At 44.1% G+C, this 20,907-nt stretch overlaps 1 protein-coding gene across 1 annotated transcript in view; it reads right to left on the minus strand.

Moving 5' to 3' along the window:
* Window positions 1-20,907, minus strand: part of LOC138515996 (serum albumin-like) — a 65,310-nt gene that overhangs the window by 32,136 nt on the left and 12,267 nt on the right. The window contains exons 3-5 of the mRNA XM_069630786.1: window positions 19,998-20,130; window positions 10,169-10,383; window positions 3,641-3,776 (exon numbers count right to left, since the gene is read on the minus strand). Of these exons, the coding sequence (XP_069486887.1) occupies window positions 3,641-3,776; window positions 10,169-10,383; window positions 19,998-20,130 (484 nt within the window). The remainder of the gene's footprint in view (window positions 1-3,640; window positions 3,777-10,168; window positions 10,384-19,997; window positions 20,131-20,907) is intronic.

Below are 20,907 nucleotides of genomic sequence, written 5' to 3' on the forward strand. Positions count from 1 at the left end.
ACAAGGCCACTATAAAAGGCCACTTAAAATTAAATGATATCACCACCTATTACCTTTGTTCCCATTGAAGGTCTAATCTGCTTTCCTTTTCGAGGATGTGTTCATGGACATCTATACCCTCTCCCCCCTTCCCCTGACATCCACTTGGGCTCACCTGAGCAAATGATTTCCAGCAGATGAGCATTGCAGAGAGTTTAACAAAGTGTCTCACCCATGTAAGACCAGCTCCTACAGCGCTGAGGGCAGATGTGGAAGTGCGCGGGAACTAAAGGCTACAACATTCCTTACTTTATGGGAAAATCCATCGTCATTCCCTTACTTGTATCCATCCGGAGCACCATTCCTGGATGGCTGGGAGGAGCATCTTTGTTTCCCACCCTCACTTACCCTCACTTGGGGATCCCAACTTGAGACCCGTGCCAATGTCACTCTAGTGTCTCATCTTGCTGGGCTGTCTCGCAGGTGCAGTCTTGCTTTTGTTTGTTTGCTGGCTGTGGTCATAACACCCATTCCAGAGCCGCCACACGGCACTGCTTAATTGCAGAAAGCTACATGCTGAGCACTGTGGTGCACTCAGTGTTCAGGGTTTGTTTTCTGGAATTAAGCGCGATTAACCGGAAATTGCTGCAGGTAATGGGAGAGCTGTGGGTGGGGGACGGGGGGGGGTGGCTGTAGTACTGGCCATGTTCCCATTTAAGATGTGAATAGTGTTTGATTTGAAAGATGCGGGTGCGTCAAGCTACAAAAATGTAATGTTCACAGAAAAGGTAGGGACAGTGGAACAGGCCTCTAGCAGAAAGAGATTGATACGGTAAATGATTTATTCTAAAAGGTTTGGTGCAGACAAAGAGCAACTAGAACACTAAGGAAACTAGGGTAAATCTGGATAATGTAAGGTCTGCACAAAATGGGCAGAGTTGTTGAACCTGGTGGTCCTTACCAGTATCACTGTATGTGATACTGTGCTTCTCTAATGAACCTACTGAGTGGCATGCTGTGGAATGACATGCCTTCACATTGTGGGTCTGGTAGTTCTGGATACATAATGGGGTACGAAAAATACAGGACAACAAGAACCAGAATACAAAAAAACTACCTGATAGAATTGGGCACATTGGAATGCATGACATAATATTGATGCCGTGCTTCTTAAGGTCTGTTTACTGCTGCGAGGATAAGACTGAGGGCCCAACTCTTATGTTTTCAGACATGTTTATGGGACCCAAACCTTTGGTGACTTACTACAAAGTTCAAGTGCAAGAAAGCATCCTGGCCATATTCCATTCAAGGTTGCACTTGTTCACAGACATATGTGTCCATTAGTGATCGACCCCCCTGCAACCACCGTCACCTCCATACCTGGAAAAGCAGAGCGGTTATTGGGCTAATGAGGACCTCAAAGGAAAAATTAATTGAAAATGCGGGTAACTATGTCAAGCAATTCTGAAAAATGGTTTTATCCATAACAGGTGCAATGCCACATTTCACGTGAACTTATTGGCACTTTCTTTTCTGGGTCTGCAAGGACCCTGCCCTTCTCTGGTCATATGGTGAGCATGACCCCCCAGTTTCGCAAAGTCGGTGATGCCTCTCTCGCCTTGAGCACTGTAGCTTTTCTGTTGCCAACCGTCTGACACCCCCCTCGCTCCCCACCTGACAACTGAGGTCTGAAATCAAAGTGATAAATCGCTACAAAATGGTTTCCCCCTTGCCAGCATCACGGCAGTGACCATGTGCGGAGGAGTCCGAATCTGACAGTGCCTGGGAGATGGAGTGGGGCAGGCGAGAAATAAGTCAGCCAGGGGATACAGGCGTGAGGTGGTAGTGGTACCTCCATCTTCTGTGAACACACGCAGGCTCGGCACTTTGAGTAGTTCAGTAAAGTTGCTGGGATGGAAGATGAGTTCTCTGTAGTATGTAAATTGCACCCAGTCCAGCTCAGTCTGCTGGCCACTTGGGATTCACGCTTCACACTGAGCAATTATTTTCACTGCACAAGATTTTAGAATTGGAATTTTCGCAAAGAAAGCTACCCTTAATTCAATGATACAGCCCGGCTGTCTTACACCCCTCTATTGGAGAATTTCACCATGAACCCCAGGACGAGGTTGTGGGTATTCATTGTCATGAAAAAGTGCACATTTTAACAGCTTGCATGCAACAGCTGAGAATATTACTGTTGCATTATAGTTAATTTGCCATTGGATCACCTGATAGTCGACCACCTGCACTAACTGTGAAAGTTTACTTTTCCCGCTACCTTAAATGATATACCCCTAATACATGCTCTGTTGTATGGACTCTGCCACACCTTTGTGCCCCCCATAACCATCTAATGCATGCGTGTGACATATACTGCTCGTCAGCGCTCTATCACTTACCGAAGCCATGTTCATTCTCCATAAATACCCCGAATTAAATGTGCCGTGACCAATCCATTTCACCTCGTTTCGGGGCTTTGATATTGGAGACATTTGAATAAAAATAGTATTAATTGGTGTGGGGGGCGGAGGGGCGAGGTTCCTAGGTGTAATATGCATACAAAAAAGCCCAAACTATTGGCCTTGCCAATGCTTCTTTTGAACTGTTTTCCATTGCAGCCCTGCCCGGAATACGTGATTTAAAAGTGAGCCCTGCTGGGGTGAGGTAGACCGCGTTTTAGATGCATATGGCTTGCCTTGCGCCTTCAGTTTCCCCATTCTTGCAATGTGGGTAATAGCTGTCGCATTGCAAGCCACAGGATTCTCTGACGAGCACTGCTTTAATCCCCTTTGCAACATATGTTGGGTAGGGTTACATGTCTTTTCACGTAAGGGTTTTTTCATCAAATTGTATTTTGATTAATAACACTATTCGCCGAAAACCTATATACCACATTTTTATTTATTGTTTTCAACTTTTTTCGGTGAAAAAGCTCTTGAGGAAAAAAATGTCACTGTAAAAAGACTGTATACCGTTGGGTAGTATTTCAAAAGAAATGGTCACAGGTTTGCACATTTTTCAAAGAATGTATTTTGAAATGTCTTTATTGGGAGTCGTGGAATGCAGCTACTTGCGTGGAGTAAAGGAGGAGGGGCAAGGGAGAGTGGAGAAGGCGGGTGGGGAGCATAGATGTGCTGGTCCACCGCTTCAGACCCTCCCCCCTCACAGCACCATCACCGGTGCCACCTGCTCGCCTTCTTACCTGTGTATTTGTTGGGTATCTTGTAACATGCAAATTGCATACCAAAGCGGCTTGGAGGCAAAGAGGGAACAGAGGGAGGCAGGAGGGTGTCAAGGGAAATGCTGGCGGGAATTACTATTAGGTTTATCACAAGCCATCGTTAAGGGCTTACCCACCGTTGGGTGTTCTAATCTTGCCTCTGGTGTCTGGCCTTGTACGTCCCCAACAGCCTTCCCTGGGGTATTACGCAAGTAAGACCTAGCCTGATATGAGGAACTGCGCTCTGGGAGTTATGGGGCTACTACCGTATTCCATTTAGTCTACATTTCTAGCAGTGCTCAAATGCACCCATGGTTGCACCCTTTCCACCACAAGCACTGCCTTTAAGCCCAGCAAAATCAGGTAAATACAGTAAATGATGACCTTTGTTAATAGCTGTGTGTAAAGGCACATATAAAAATAATATTTAAAAAATACCTTCTCGCTTAAGCACTGGCCAGCAGTTGCCACATCTTTGCAGCAATGAGAAACAATTCCATCAAAGTCCTGAGCGACGTCAAGGATGGCTGGGCTGTACATCAATGGGTGTCTGCTGGCTACTATATTAATATAACTGAAAGACACGAAGTTCCACAATAACTCATGGTGCAACATCCAATCCACAAGAACGAGTCCTGCCTCATCGCCTTTTATTGATAGACTTGTTTAGTATCATCATCACCGGTGTAGTGCGCTTGTCGCACCCTGGTGTGTGAGATAACATGTTATACTCAACAGTACTTTTAACTCTGTGGCAATGGGGAGGCAGCTTTTGGTGCCCAGGGGGTGGGCGTATGGATCCTTATTGGGCACCTGCATGGTAAGCAATTCAAAGTCAGTGGCAATTGATGAACATTTTCAATGATGGAGCACCTGCGATAACATCTTCTAAAATTAGTGTTAGCAACCAAGTGTAGCGGTGGAGCACTAAGTAATGTAGTGGGATTCTGGTGAGGAGGGGGTTTCTCCGCTGAAATTTTTTTAAAAATAATAATGGCTTGCAATGGCGCATTTTATGGCATGGTGTTTTTGAAAATAGAGTAAAAAGCCATACAATTTACAATTTTTATTTCTGGGTAATACAGGAAACAAATAGCTGCCAGGTCACCAACAGTACACAAGATCATTGTACAACATTTTCATGTTTCCTGTGTCCACAATATTTGCTGTCATTTCCATTCCAAATCACGTTCATAATGCTGTGTACACAATTCATGCAAGCATTGCCACTGTAATTTACCTTCTATAAACTGCACCCAGAATATATGGCAGCATGGACACTATCACTTTCATGATGCTGTAGCCACAATATATTGTACCTTGCCACTGTATATCCCTTTCATGAAGCTGTGTCCACAATATATTTCAGCATTGCCACTGTATATCCCTTTCATGATGCTGCTTCACACACATGGTAGGTCATCATTCATACAGTACATTACTTTGATGTCCTTTCTTCAAACTTGCCTGTATTGCTACGTTACATCACTCTCGGGAATATCCTCCAATATATGCCAGCATTACCACTGTAAATAACTTGTTTGAAGCTGTTCCCACAGTATGCCAGCATTGTTCTGTGGATTACTTTCATAAAGATGCACCAGTATATGCCAGCATTGTCTCAGTGAACCACTTTCATGAAATTGCGACCAAAATAGATACCAGCATTGCAGCTGTTTAGCACACTCATGATGCTATCCCTGCATTATATGACAACATTGCCACAGTAATTCACTTTGACAATGTATCACACGCAATAGAGGCTCCAGTTGTCATTGTGAATAACTTTCAGGACCTTTATTTCCTTGAGAAATGGTAGGAAGACTTTTGTTTAGTCCATCATCCTTGGCCTATACCCTAGGTGACCTTCCATGGCCCACTAGAGTTCAGGGCTTCTCTACCAGGGATAAAGCAGCTTACTGGGCTAAAGCTAGGAGAGCCTCTATTCTGTAAATTTGTTGGGTGGCCACATGGGTCCTTACTTTGACTTTCCCTCTTCACTATTGCTTGCATCTTCCTAAGCACAAGGATCAACGTTTTTCCCCATGCAGTTCTTCGGGCAGATTCTTCTTGGAGTTTTCTGTCACTTCTTAAATGAATGTTCGCAGGGTGTGCAGTAACTCTGTGTCTGCACTATTGTTTAACCAACAGTGATATTGTTTATTCTTCATGCGCGGGGACTAGAATGAGGTACAGGGCATGGAGGTAATGCCCCACATATATGTTGTAATCTTCACTACTCCTTGTCCTACTCTTCCTCATCTCAGTACGTACACCATCCTTCTCTCCTTGGGCCTGTGCCGCCACAACCTCTTGGCTATATTATCAAGAGAATTATGTGGGGAGTACAAAGTGGAGTGGGGGTAGAGTCAAAAAGACTTGACTGAGTGGAGCAATTGTAGAAATAGCTGTTGGGGTGGGGAGTGTCATTCATGAGTAACTACTAGGACAAGGAAGACTAGTAAGAAAAGAAGTAATGAAGTATAGCAGTATGTAAGCGGGGCATTTCTTGTCCTTTTCTGTGACATTTTCATGACACCAAGTGAAGAAATACAGCATTTTGATTTAATATCCAAACATTTCAAAGGAAGGTGTGATGTATTTAGCACCAGATATGGCATGGTGTCATTATCAATTTCGTACCTAATAATTGCTTGTACTTTAGTTACTCTTCCCTTCTCCCAAAATGTTATTGGCTTGGAGAGAAACCTAACGAAAAACCCAAACTTATTCGACACTGTCTGTGTAGTTCCAGTAATATTTGATCAAATACTGGTCCTAAATGTGTTACTTTCTCATTCATTTGTATGATAGTATTTATACACTGTCCTCTATTTAAACTGGTTTCTTCATTATATGCTTGGGGACCTCAGCATCAATCAATTTTCCTAGAGTTAATATCAGCAATACGTGATCCATTAATGCTTTAATCACTTGGAAATGGACATTTAAAGTGTGTCTATGACAAGCAGGACATGGAGGGAATGCTGTGTATCATCACAGAAGGCAAAGAAACACATGCCACGGAGCACCAGCATATTGCGTAATATGGAACCATACGGGTGGCCATTTTGAACCTCGTGAGATTCTTATCCCAGAACAGAGTGGCTCCACATGCCGGATTTCTCTGAGAACTCAGCCACACCGTGAGCCTCTTCTGGAGGGTCTCATGATCTACTGTGTGGAAATGTAGCATAGAGAGGAAGCATCAGCAAAAATTAAGCTTCTGCTGAGTCAGCTGTTTGTATGCTATGGTCTCTGCTCCAATTACTTGGCCAAAACTTTGTCCATTAGCCAATAGCTCCGAGGCTTCCCGGTGGTTTCCTAGCATGTGTGGAGGGGCTCGTTTCTATATGCCAGGTCAGCAATGGCGTCCAGTTGACTGGCCATTTATATAATGTGTCCTCATGTTGAATTGTTGTTGTTTTTAAGAATGCAGTGAACCAAGAAATCATCACAGCATCTGACACCTTCACCTGCTTGGGAGATTGTAATTGTCTTCGGCGTCAGAGGGGCTGGATTAACCCCGTACGGCATGGATCTCCAGGACCTCATGCTAATATTCTCTTGGATCTGCTGTGACCATCTTCAACACGCTCCCCTCACACCCTTACATTTCAGGCGCATTTCGTTGCCCCGCCTCCCAGAGATTACACATATTTTTGCTCCTTAACTGTCCCACATTTGGAAACTAGACTGATCTCCACTAATGCATTGCATTTTTGCTATGGCTCCCTACAACTGATTTATGGAGCTTTCTGAAGCCAAAGATGAGCACTAAAAATAGGAATATAGACATTAAGCAAACTGTATTCAGCACCCGGAAGGGTATTAAATACACAATTTAGAGTTTGTTTTCTGGCTCGGGGTGGACAGTGAATCACTAACCAATGCCTAAAGACTTTTTTCAAACACAGACATGTGAGAAGGCAAGATAGGATGTCACATGTTGTCAATGTGTCCCACCTAGGATGCTCTCCTCTTAAAAAAGGAACCTACCCAGAGTTCCCTTGCTAGTCTTGCAGAATGTACATGTCGCCCTATGCTTTCAATCTTGTTGACTTCACTTATCCCGGATGCTATGCTTGTCACTAGACCTGCTGCTGTACTCTTCTGATGGACTCTAATGAGAGCGAAACTTGTGTCAAGAGCTGATTGCACTGTATTCCAGTTGCGCTTGGACAGACTTTTACTAACACAAAAGTGCACTGTTTTGCATAAAATGGTAAAAACCCACATTATTATCTGGCATATCCTGGAGCAAATCCAGGCTCTGCACTCAAACACCTCCATCAGTAAGACTAAACCAACAAGGAATCCTGTCTGAGCCCATTGGAACAGCACAAGGGGTTAAACAAGGGTGCCCGCTAGCCCCCACTCTTTTCAACGCTTACTTATGGGACTATAAAGACACGGAAAAGGAAGCAAGGCCATGTCCTCCATCTATGGGAGGTACTAAGATATCGCATCTCCTGTATGCAGACAATCTAATTCTTTTAGATCAAACTCCAATAGGTCTGCAGCGCCAATTGGACAACTTGAGCGTGTACATCAGAAAAAACAACTTGGAAATAAATCTAACAAAAACAAAGATAACGACCTTTCAAAGAGAATCGAGGCTGAACAACAACTTTATCTGGCAATTAGAGGGTGCAAAAATTGAGATGGTAAATGAGTTTAAATACTTGGGAGTTATTATGTGTAACAGCTCTGTGGAGGTAAAGATGCAAACGTATTTATTGAATAAAGTCAAAAAGCTGACTAGCCAAGCTAAGGCGATAGAAATAAAATTCTGCCGATTTTCGTTGAGTCCAATTCTTCTATCGAATAAAGCTATGGAGCTGAAGGTTTCCTAAAAATCCCAGAAAACACATGACAAAAGCTTGAAAGCTATTTTTGTAGAAATCTTCTAATCCTACCAGCATCTACACCAATGCCGTTGATTAGAAGAGAGCTGTGCATTCTGTCAATAAAAGCCATCATCGACAGAAACCGATTAATGCTATTCAGAAAAATAATCTTGTCGGAGTGAACAAACATCTTCAAAATAGTTAACAGGGAGCTATATGATTAAAATGCCCAAACTAGAAAGTTTGAATGGAAAAAATCCAACTAAATCTAGAAGAAATAGGTTCAACAGAAAAAGACCTAAAAACCAATCCAACTAAAGTAGCCTCAAAATTGGAAACTTTGGACTGGATAAAAACTGTGGAGATAGCAGCTGAGTACAAACTTACAGCCCATCTACCATCAGTCAGTGGAAAACTGAATGGTATAAGATCATATATGAGGAAATTCCCCAATAAAGAAGTATGTCATACTTTTATGAGAGCGTGCCTTAACATCCTGCCCACAAACGAGATAAGGTCTATAAGAGGAATTTCAAATAATAATACCTGCCGATTCTGTGAGCGGGTCGACCAAAAGGAAACACTCAGACATTTACTCTTGGATTGTATAGGACTGGCAAAGGGAAGACTGACTCACATGGCTCATCTTTTTAAAGAACATTATCTCTATGTGGAAGAAGAATGGTGGACTCGCCTTATTGAGGGAGAGCGACCAAGTGAGGTCATTGCAGTGACACAATTTCTTCGGCATATAGACCTATCAAAAAACATCTGTCACCACAAGAGCACAGAGCTGAAGTGAATCTGAAGTAAATCTGGTAACTTATTACATGGATGGATGATGAAGCCTGTTATTCTCAGCTAAAGGAGAATATTTACACTACCCATGATCATAGGGGTTTTTCTTTCCATTATGCTTTAACATCTATTCTCTGTTACTGTCTTTCTCCCCTGGGATCTTCATTCCACTTCCTTTGTCTTTTTGATGTTTTGATGTTTTATTGTTTTGATGTTTTGATGTTTTAGAAAAGAAAATTCAGGACGAGGAACTTGTTTTTCGAATTGTAAAAAAATGTGTAAGCATTTTAAATTAAAACAAATAATAATGATCTGCCATGATGATGCTTCAACTAACCAGTGCTTTATAATGTTGCCAAGATATCGATCCTGTACACAGGAAGGGCACATCAGGTTGTCGCCTCTGTGATCGAGGTGGCACGTTCAGGCTACTCTCCACCTAAAATGGGAACCAACCCAGGGATGCTTTCCTACTTTTGCATCCTATATGTGTCACCCTATAGAAAATGTACCGTTGGAGGATGTATGTTTTGTTCTACTTCGGGAGTTTGCATGTCTTCTAAAACTGTTAAACAGAATGTGTTTGGAACTCTGGGATAAACTACAAGCAATACAATAACATTCTATGACAGTGCACTAATGCAAGGAAGCACATGTCTTTTTGCACCTAAAAAACAAGAGTGGCAAATTGAAAAGGCAGCATTCTGTGCACAGCTTCACATCAGACTGTCTCTTATGGGATCGCACAGACTCGTCTTAACAATGTACGGTGAAAAGGGTTACCATGCGGACCTTGTAGCTGGTGTAAAATACCACAAGAAAGCAGAACTGAGACATTAAAACAAGTGAAAGCCACAGACCTGGTGGGCGAGCTCTGTGTCGGCAGACTCTGGACACCCCATTTTGGGGGCCTTAGGTTACATTGGGCCGGTTATGGAAGGGCACACTCCAGTGAGCGAAGAAGGTGGGTTTTGGCCTAATAGCGGGCAAGGCCATCGGATATTACCATTTCACTAAATTTGAAAGCAGAAGAGGTATAAGGGGTTTTGAAAAAGGAACCAGGGGTGAGACCGACCCTCCCATTCCAGAGTCTCTGCCTTGGATACTGGCTTTGCTGCAAGAGTTTGGCGTGCAGACATGTTTCAGCATTCGCACTGTTTTCCTTGATTCATACACAGGATTTTATCAGGTAGAAATACTGCAGAACCTGTCATGCCCGACCCCAAACATCACAAAGGTGAGCTATGACATGATATGATGTGGCATTTATCACGCGCCGGCACACACGTGTTTAAAGTATAAAAGTACATGTGCTTACTGTCCCAAGAACAAGTCCCTGTTTTCTGCGTGATCTTTGCAGACCTGCTCAGGCTCCGGCCTTACATATTTTGGCAGTGCTTTCGGGTCGGTGATCTTGTGCTTAACAAAGCACTTGTGTCTTTCCTGGTCCTTCTTTTTACAGCACTCTTCATGGAATGGGTACTTATCGGCATTTTCTGGCGTTTTGCATAATTCATCCAAGATAATGGTCATCTGTGAGGAAACACACATGTGTTCATGACTCCCCCATGGCATATCTTCTTAAGAATGTATTCTAATAAACACAAAAGCATACGTTCCGCTCCTTCCAACTTCTTGCTCCTTTCCATTGGACCCGCCTTCCCCTCCCAGTCTGCTCTACTACCTCCTACCCCTCATTTCGCACTTCTCCAAAATCCTGCCTCTTCCATTCACCCCCCTAGCATCGTTCAGCTTCCTCTCTCTCCACTGAATCCTCCTCCTCCTTCACCTTCTAACCCTCCTCTCTCACTTCAGTCCCCCTCCATATGCACTTAACCTCACCACTAATGTAAATTGTTCCTTGTACTGCTTTCTGGTTCGATTCAATGTTATGTATTGCGTGTTGTAATTGCTTGTTCCTCATGTAAAAGAGAAAAGTATTGTCCTGACACGTATGAGCCACAAAGCTCAATCAATATTGATATTAATTGTTGGTTGTCTCCACAATATATGAGACATCACACAGAGTCTATATAGTACTCAACTGTTGGAGTGTCCTATATTAAGCTCGCTGTGGAATAGAGAACTCCTGGCTATGCATTTTTTTATTTTTTATTTGCATTTCTACCTATGTCCTCATAGCAGACCCTTACAATCTAAGGGCCCAAAAACACTCAATTCAATTGAGTAGTTTCAAAGGTAACTTAGTTATTACTAATATACATCCTTTGAAAACTTCAAGCAATAGTCAGATACTGCATACAAAGTAATTTTAAGAAAAACATTCAAAAGACATCATATATACAGTTCAAACAATAAAATCAAGGATCCTATACACAATATACATACATGGAAACAGTAATAACACAAAGAATTAAAAAAAAAGATATCCTGATATTTTAGGCAATTACATAAGATAAAAAACAACAAATTTGTTTTTGACTAGTGTTCCAAAGCATAAACAATTATTTTACATACACGTGGGTACATGTTATCCCAAGTGTTATCTAAGTAGTGTTCTCAATTTCAACTAAATTATATATTATGTTCCTCAGTGCTATATAAATCTAAATAAATACAAAATACAAACACATAAAGGGAGACCTAGGCTAGAGCTAATCACGTCTGTTACTTTGGAAGATGTGTGCACAGCTGTTAGAATTAGTTTCAGTCACGTTTTTGTTGCCTTTATTAAGAATTAATGTGTTTACATAATTATTGAAAGGCGCTTTGTCCAATGTGTTTCGGCAAAGTTATTGCATACCCTTCAGGGGTGGACTGGGAACCAAAAGAGGGCCTGGAAATAATTTTCAAAACGGCCCCATATTGCACATTTTCTGCACGCCCAACGCTTTTCCTATCAGAAAATGTGGAAATGGCGCACAAAAGAGGCCCAGGGTGCAGAGGCCTACCGGGAAATCTGCAAAGTTACCCATAGGCCAGTCCACCCCTGATGCCCTTCGTTTGGTAACACAGCGGGAGTGCGTAGCATGTACTGTTTATGCAAAGAGACTGGAAAGAATTTCCAATAAAGAACAGATATGTGTGCAAAGTGAGAAAAAAAATAGGAACGCTGCCGCTTTGTGCGAATGGGAAGTGAATTGTGATTCAAGAAGCACAGAAAAAGAGGCATTACAAACAGATGCTGGCACAGCAGGTAGAGGTTCTCACAGCAAACTCCTGCCTGTCAATTTCAAGGTGGCAATGCGACAGGAAGTGAAGTGATGCGTGCTGGGGTGGAAGGGGAGGAGTCATATTCTGCCCACTGGAGCAATCATGGTGTAGTCTGTCATATATAGAGTGTCATGGTTTAAGGTTCCAGAGGAAAAGGTACTGCTTCGACCCCCTACTCCTTTTCAGCATGACCGTGTTTGTTGCTTATTGGGCCATCCTGGCGCTTTCTGCCTCTGGCACCATAGAGGAAGCCGCCCACGACTCCATACTGAGGGCTGGTAAAGAAAACTGCAGGAGTATTGGTGTTAAGGTAATAATAGGTACTAATAATAGCACATGGCGCTCATTATTGATCTCTTCTACTACAATCAGAATCAGTGGCGGCTGGTGACTTTGAAAGATGGTGGGGCGTAGATTTCTCTGGGAGAATTTGGGAGCGAGCGAGTGCAGCGAGCAAGCCCACACCACACCAAGGGGGTCCGTGAGTGTTCTCCCCCGCAACATATTTTGAAAAATGTCTTCCATACTGTGCAATTTACTGTCCAAGCCCACAGAAATACGACATAAAAAGCATCAGGTTTTACGCACTAAATGTGGTGCATTATTCTTACGTGTGCAAGTCTGATGGTGTATTTTACATCAGCTTGTATTGAGAATATCTGGTACTATGATGTATGCATAAAGACATTCATTATATAGATAGCCAGTAATGATGGAAAAATATCTTTTTGTCATGCTATTACTGGCATAAACATGTGTTCATCCTCTTGTTAAGGTGTGATTTTATTCATTTTCTGAAATAACCCACAACATAACTACAAATATAGTAGTACCACACTAACCAGACAGCATTGTATTTGTACAGCTAGGGAGAAATGGCATGTGAGGAGGGATAGAAAGTATGTAGGTGTTGCTTGGTTATTCACCCACCCATTGACTGCCCATGGCCAAGCTAATCCCTATGGCCATTCCACCCATGTCCTGCCCTTCCCTGGGCAAAACACATCATCATGAGAGCTCTTTGAGATAGCTTTTTCCGGCATTACCATCAGACTTTGTGCTCAAAGTGCCTGCCATTGTTTTTTCAAAGCAGTCTTAAGTTAATGACTTAATTGGAGCTCTAAACGCACTACTGGTCTTATAAAAATGTCTTTACCAGGTCTGCCTTCAGCTACTCGATTTAGAAGCACTATTTGTCCTTCACTGAACTCCTTCTGAAAATAAGCACTGGCAAACCCAAAAGTTTTGGCTTGTGTATTGTATTAGGCATTTGCCTGGCACTGCTACTAGAATCCCAGGAACTCGGACCATTTTGCCGTTTGCGCATTCTGCCATCAACTTCCCCGTGAATTTCATTTCCCTGGGCAGGGCTCCGGACGGTCCTGGAGTGGACTGTCCTCCTGGGGAATGATCAAACGTCTTTTTCTGTGGCAATACTTCTGTGCATAAAGGCGTTCACAGGGGTCAATGGAGAGCAGGGTCGGACTGGGCCATACAATTGTCTCGGGCACCAATGAAAAAGTGGCCCACAGTTGCAAAAGGCTATTCATTCCTTTTGTGACACTGTTTGAATAGTACCAAAGGGAGAGTTTTTTGATAAAAAGTGAAGCAAATTGTGCATTTTAAAGAATATACATTCAGCAACACTGGTCAAAGCTACTAGCCACATAGTGAAGTAACTCATCAAACTGGCCCACATTGGCCAAAAAAGTGTCCCACACCAGCATTTTGTGTTTTTGGTTCAGCCGTGGGCCTATTGCCCTATAGGCTAGTCCGAGCCTGATGGAGGGAACTCTTGAACTGGGCTGGAGTCCCATACTGCTTGCTGGTGGCCTGCTAATGCACCAATGCTTGCATGCCCTTTCCCCAAAAAAAACAAGCACACACCCCTGCATAGCCGAATAGCCGATCTCACCTAAAACTGATTAGTATGGCAAAGGGTCGTTTAAGCAGGGTGAATGGCTGCTGCTCTTTCCGACTGTGAGAGAAGTGCTCTCGATGTTCCATTTTGGCAGGTAACATACATGGAAACGGTCTGAATTGAGTTCTAGACTAACGAATAGACTCATTGCAGGGATTCTCCATCAACTGAAACCGCAACTGCCCGCTGGTCCCTCTTCGTTGTCATTTTCATAAGTCAGTGAAGGATGGCCAGGTCCTTCACTGATTTATGAATGTTATGAATTGATTGTACCTGACAGACTCGTGTTTGGGGCGGGGCCTGCAGACGTGCTGGCCCATAGGTGTGGTCAGAGCCAAAACATTTACAGTACACACTCAGCACAGACGGCCTGCAGTAGGAAACTCGCAGAGCCACAGGCAATAAAACACTTTTTTGGCAGCAGGCACTCTTTTGCAGCCTTCGCCATGGGATGGTCTCGGACGAGCCACAGGGACCATATCTACTAGTCCAAATGCCCTATGTCGTATCAGATGGCGGCTACATGTCCCCACTTCTTCATTGAAGCCGGGAAATAAACTCGCCGTTTTGCTAAACGTGTGCAGAAACAATTTATCAAAGTCACAATTTATTAAAACTGGTACCTTTTCTAAAAACTTTAGGAAGAACACCCCAAACCGTGTGTACCTCCAACACTGACAGCCTACAGCTCTCCTAAATATAGCAACAGCCGTGGTCTATTAGGTACACTCGCTTTGGTTAAAAGCATGTTAAAACTGTTCCGCTAACACGTACCTGAAGCCCAGCAGCCCCATGGAGTAAGACTCGGGGTCATAAGGACTGCCTTATGTAATTCGACAGCAGGCCGAGGAGGCCCCGCATCGATGACACCCGGGCTGGGCTCTCCTCTGACTCACACTGTCGTGATTCACCGGTCTGAGTCAGAGGAGAGGAGAGCCACACACAAGTGCTATCCAGGCTATGCAGGGCCAACCGGCCTGCCGCCTGGCCTAGAGGCGACGAAGTCTCAAGTAGTCCAACAAAACAAGGCCCTGCTAGCCCCACAAGCCCCGCATTTCATTTCCCAGGGCAGGTCTCTGGGCGGTCCTCCCGGTCCTGGAGCAGTCTGTCCTGGGGAATGATTTCCAGGCCAGGCTGCCTGCAACACTACAAGTTAAGTTGCTTACCGGCAGCGACAGCGGTGGCCGTCCAGGGAGCCCGGTCGGAGTTGGCTTCTAACACCTCTGCTCTGTCAGGATCCATCCCAGGACAAAATGAAGGTGGCAGTGTGGCACGCACGCACCATGCGGCCTTCACCCCACCCATACTGAAATGTCATTGGCTGGCAAACAGCCAATCACATTTCTGTTGCTATGCGCCCTTGTCCCCTGACTAACTGAAAGCAGCACTGAAATGATCAGATCCACTGCGCTGTTTGCGCACATGATATTAATGCTGGCGGGGCCACCCCTCTATCGCCCCGCCAGCCTCCTAGTTGATGGGGTTACGTAGAGTGCGTGGAGCTACGAGCTCCACACACTTTACTGCAGAAAGAATCTGCGTAAAAAGGGACGCGCCCCTGTGGCAGCCGGCCCATGATGAATATGCAGGCAAGGCAACGAAGCGCACACACAGTCAGCGAGTGTGGGTGCTGGCATATATATATATATTTTTTTTTTTGTTTTGCTCACTGTCACGAAATGCAGCAGAATAGATTCAGATCAGAACTTCTTTTGAATCTGTTCTGCTGCACACATAACAACTTAAGTTGTTCGAACACTCTTCCCTGGGGAGCGTCCTGGATGGGGGGGCGGCGCCCCCCCGCCCAATGAAAGCGGCCGCCACTGATCAGAATGCTTGAAATCCAGTCATTAACTACTGGTATGGACCGCATTCCAAACATTGTGACTTCAGAAGCAGAAAAGGAAACGACGGAAACCATTTCTCCGTATTAAACACAAAGAAATGCAATTTTTCACCAGTATTGTTTTGAACGAGGGACTCCCTATCCGGAGGATTTTATTATCCCTGCACCTTTAACATAACAGGAAGCATCCAATTCAACGTACCGAAGTGAAAGCTAGAACGTGCAACAATGCTTTTACTTCAGGGAAAGATTCCACAGAATGCATGCTCGTGTTCAATCCTTTCCAGTTCAACCTATTCATTATAGTTAAAATGCCTCTTTTACGGACAATCTTTTCATTTTGTTTTACATAGGCAGCAATGGCCTACATATGCATGGCAGGTATGCTTTTCAAGCGCGTTCATAGGCCAAAGGTCCTTTTTTCGAATGAAAATTATCACTAGGCAGATTTAAGCATGCTTATTCTGGGTACCGTACAATTAGACTTCCCCCTTTCTTTGTATATTCATATTGGGCATTTAAATGCCTATATCAAAACCAGCCATCCCATATGTATTTAACAGAAGTATGATAAGAAGGAGGGCTCTGTGACAATTTATGAATTATTCAATTTTTGTGCTGTAAAATCCCAACATATCTTTGAAACCAAGCATGCGAGGAACTTTGTCTAATGCTTTACTCACTACTAAACTAAAAGAATGTATTTCGCCACCACATCCTGAAGCCAATATTGCTGTCACCATTATGTGCTGATACCATATAGACCTCCTGAGGGGTAACTATCCGTAGGGAAAATGGTGCGCCCCAAACGTATGACCCTCTTTGAATTTGGGGACGGTTCATTAACCTGTGATAATGACCCCTCCCTCGGTCTAGAAGACCAAATGATAGGTTTCTGTACGCAACGTCCACGTGCTAAAGGCTGCAGTGAAGAAGCTAGAGGTTACTAGCAATAGTGAAGGTGAGAATTAACGCTGGTGGAACCAAGGTTGCATTGAAGAAGCTAGAGGTTACTAGCAGTAGCGAAGGTGAGAATTAACGCTGGTGGAACCAAGGCTGCAGCGAAGAAGCTAGAGGTTACTAGCAGTAGCGAAGGTGAGAATTAACGCTGGCGGAACCAAGGCTGCAGCGAAGAAGATAGAGGTTACTAGCATTAGCGAAGGTGAGAAATAACGCTGGCAGAACCAAGGCTGCAGCGAGGAAGCTAGAGGTTACTAGCAGTAGCGAAGGTGAGAATTATTGCTGGCGGAACCAAGGCTGCAGCGAGGAAGCTAGAGGTTACTAGCAGTAGCGAAGGTGAGAATTAACGCTGGCGGAACCAAGGCTGCAGCGAAGAAGCTAGAGGTTACTAGCAGTAGCGAAGGTGAGAATTAACGCTGGCGGAACCAAGGCTGCAGCGAAGAAGCTCGAGTTTACTAGCAGTAGCGAAGGTGAGCATTAACGCTGGCGGAACCAAGGCTGCAGCAAAGAAGCTAGAGGTTACTAGCAGTAGTGAAGGTGAGAATTAACGCTGGCGGGACCAAGGCTGCAGCGAAGAAGCTAGAGGTTACTAGCAGTAGTGAAGGTGAGAATTAAGGCGGGCGGAACCAACGAGCAAGCAGGTTCAACAAGGTGGTCAAAAAGAACTGTCAAGGTTAAGACAGAAAAGGAATGGAGAGAAACTGGAGGCTCATCACAAGCACTGTGAGACATGTGGGATCTGGTGAGTGCAACTCGTAAAGAAAGGAGTTTGTATCGGTGTGTGTTATTGTGCTTGGGAAATAGTTATAGTATGGTGTGCTCTTTTCATTAGCATGCTTTTTTATTTGTTATTTTAGCGTGTAGAAACTGATATTGTTGGACGCTTCTTAAAAAACGAATACAATTCATTATTGCATCGTTTATTTAAATTGCTCTGCGGTGCAGAGTGGTCCATTGCACTCTGCATGCTGCCTCATGAAACACCTGTGTGTCCTTAGGTCGCTAGTCTGCTTCATTGTGGGAAACCTTTGATAAACACCTGAACACTGACCAACGTCAATCATACTGAAATGAACAGCATGAACCCGACTTGCCAATCTGACTGACTGACAAAGCAATCCAACAAATGGAAAAGGGGGCGTCCCACAGCGTTTACTGGGCCTCTGCCATTCTGCCCTTTCACTGATAGTATTTTTGTGGAGAACATAAACATATTGTTTGATTTTAACAAAAGCCATTAAATGAAACAAATACTTCAAGCAACAAAAATCATAAAAGCATAAGAGTCCCTTTGTTCCTGCAATCTTCCAGTGAGCCCCCTTGACCTCTCTGAGCAGGCTACATTACACTGTTGCTAGCTGACCGCTGGAGACTTCTGTGTGGGGGTGCAAGGGGATTTTCACCCCGGCTACTATTTTAAGCTCCTTGCATCTCATTCCCAGTTTGTAAGTGCAGTACATTTTTGGCGTTCATTCCTTTACCGTCACTTTCTTGACAGTAACAGAATTACCACGAAATGTTCTGTACCATGGATTTCCAAGATTGCAAGTGATCGCCAGCACAACGCTGAGGGTAAATCCTCCACTTTACCTCCAAAAATTGTCAGTTTTTCCTCATCAAATGACCACTCTCTGTAAATCCAACAAAATCCCTATGGAGTCCTTTGGATGCCTAAAACAGGGAATCACACCGCCTGACCGGCTCTTGTAATCCTGCAGTAAACCCGCAGGGCTGAGTGGCAGCAACGGTGAATACTCACCCGCAGCAAGTACTATACCTCATGTAGGGCCTCATTCTAAGCTTGCCAGTATCCTGCCGGTAGAGCAAATGTAAATACCGCATTAAGGGTCCCGGAGTGACGGTGTAAATCCCCATTCATGAGGGAATTTGCCATTGCCGGTGCTGAGGGCTGCTTTTGCCAGTAGGGCCCCTGGCCTACCTCCAGCTTGCAGCTGGAGGCAACCCAGGTGCCCCACCGGCAAACCCGTAGTCGGATGATCCGGTAAAGGGCCAGTATCCATGAACACTGGCACTTTTTTACCGGACCGGCTGACTTAGAATGCGTCCCTTAGAGTGAACGTGGAGGATGTGTAGAGGCTTTGTGAGTCAAACAAAGCCCCACTTCTCATAAGCCATGCAATAAGGCATGCCCCCCCATCCCCATACTTATTCTTGGCAATGTACAGGATGTTAAAGTTAGTACACCTACACATATTGTGCGTATACACATATTATTTTCATTTTATTTGGGGTATGTATTGGGCACTGAGCTAACCCCGGAAAGCAATGGAGCACTATGTATCAGTAAGGGCTACGCGCATACAGTAGCTGGTTACAGGAGCCAACCGTCGCCACACCGTAGCATGTATTGCCATTTAGGGCGGCAGGGAATCATTTCTATTTTCAGTTAGTGGGGACTATGTAAAGTGCTGAAAGGAGGGAAGGGGTGAAACAGATGGAGTGGTTAGACGATCAGGAGGGACACGGGCAAGTGCTCGGTTTGTACTATCTGGGAAGAAGGTGCTCCTTGAAAGTGTGAAACTTGATTCACAAGGAAGGTGTTGAGCGTCGAGCCCTGCACACGGCATTGGTCTTTTACCTTGCTTACCTTGGGAGTTAACTAGGGCAACTTCAGTTAGGGGGATGTTGCCTGTGGTTTGTTAGTTACGGTAGATGGAACTGGCAATGTGGTTGCCTTGTTATGGTGGGAGAACGCAGCTAATGGCCAGTTTCCCAAGTTGTTCTGAATAAAAATGTGCCTGTTTTTCAATCATCAAGTAGTTACGCTATCTTATGTTACGTCATGTTGATTTAGATCACGCACCGCTACCGGGTTAGAGGGGCTGTGCAAATCACTTAACAATGAAAGCAGTGAAATAGAAGGGCTATGGTACAATTTTATTCTGCACATGAAACTACCAGCCTGCCTCATAGGTGATTCTAAGAAACTGGAAGCAGTGTTATATGTAGGACATTAAATAAGAGGAATCATGTATTTACCAAAAAAAACAGATGTTCGATAGATGAGTAGTGAATACTGGAAAGGGTCCAATGTCTTTTTGCCACTGACAATGCAATCGGTGGCCTTTCCCTTTTTTGGGGATAGTGTTGCTGTCCTCCTGTTTACCGCTACCTCCACCACTATCTAAAATCCTACCCCTCATCAACTTTACTGGGGATTGCAGCAGTGTCATTTCAAACTCAACCAAAATCATAGAATTTGGGGAAAGGTAAGAACTTTCGTACCGCTGAATTTCCACAATCGGCTCGTTTGGCGCCTTTGGAGCAAAGGACAGCAATTTCCATCACATCTTTGACCCGTTGGACATGCTCCTCGTAGGGGCACTTCTGGAGAAACTGAGAAACCATGACCATGACCCTGAAACAGAAAAAAAATAACAGAACAGGAACAAAATAGGATTCATACTTTGAATACAGCAGCAGTAATGGGGATCCTGATAGGAGTAGCGATAGGGGTAGGATTAGGGGCAACAATAGGGAGGGAACTGGATAAGGTAAAGCATTTAACTGTCACGCGAATAGGATTAGGGGCAGGGTATGCATAGGAATGGGAACGAGGATAGGAATGAGTATAGGTATGCATAGGAATGGGAACGAGGATAGGAATGAGTATAGGTATGCATAGGAATGGGAACGAGGATAGGAATGAGTATAGGTATGCATAGAGGAATGGGAACGAGGATAGGAATGAGTATAGGTATGCATAGAGGAATGGGAACGAGGATAGGAATGAGTATAGGTATGCATAGAGGAATGGGAACGAGGATAGGAATGAGTATAGGTATGCATAGGAATGGGAACGAGGATAGGAATGAGTATAGGTATGCATAGGAATGGGAACGAGGATAGGAATGAGTATAGGTATGCATAGAGGAATGGGAACGAGGATAGGAATGAGTATAGGTATGCATAGAGGAATGGGAACGAGGATAGGAATGAGTATAGGTATGCATAGAGGAATGGGAATGAGGATAGGAATGAGCATAGGTATGCATAGGAATGGGAACGAGGATAGGAATGAGTATAGCTATGCATAGGAATGGGAACGAGGATAGGAATGAGTATAGGTATGCATAGAGGAATGGGAACGAGGATAGGAATGAGTATAGGTATGCATAGGAATGGGAACGAGGAT

This window comes from Ambystoma mexicanum, chromosome 6q (assembly GCF_040938575.1).
Source record: "Ambystoma mexicanum isolate Mex_15411 chromosome 6q, UKY_AmexF1_1, whole genome shotgun sequence".
Classification (NCBI taxonomy): Eukaryota; Metazoa; Chordata; class Amphibia; order Caudata; family Ambystomatidae; genus Ambystoma; species Ambystoma mexicanum.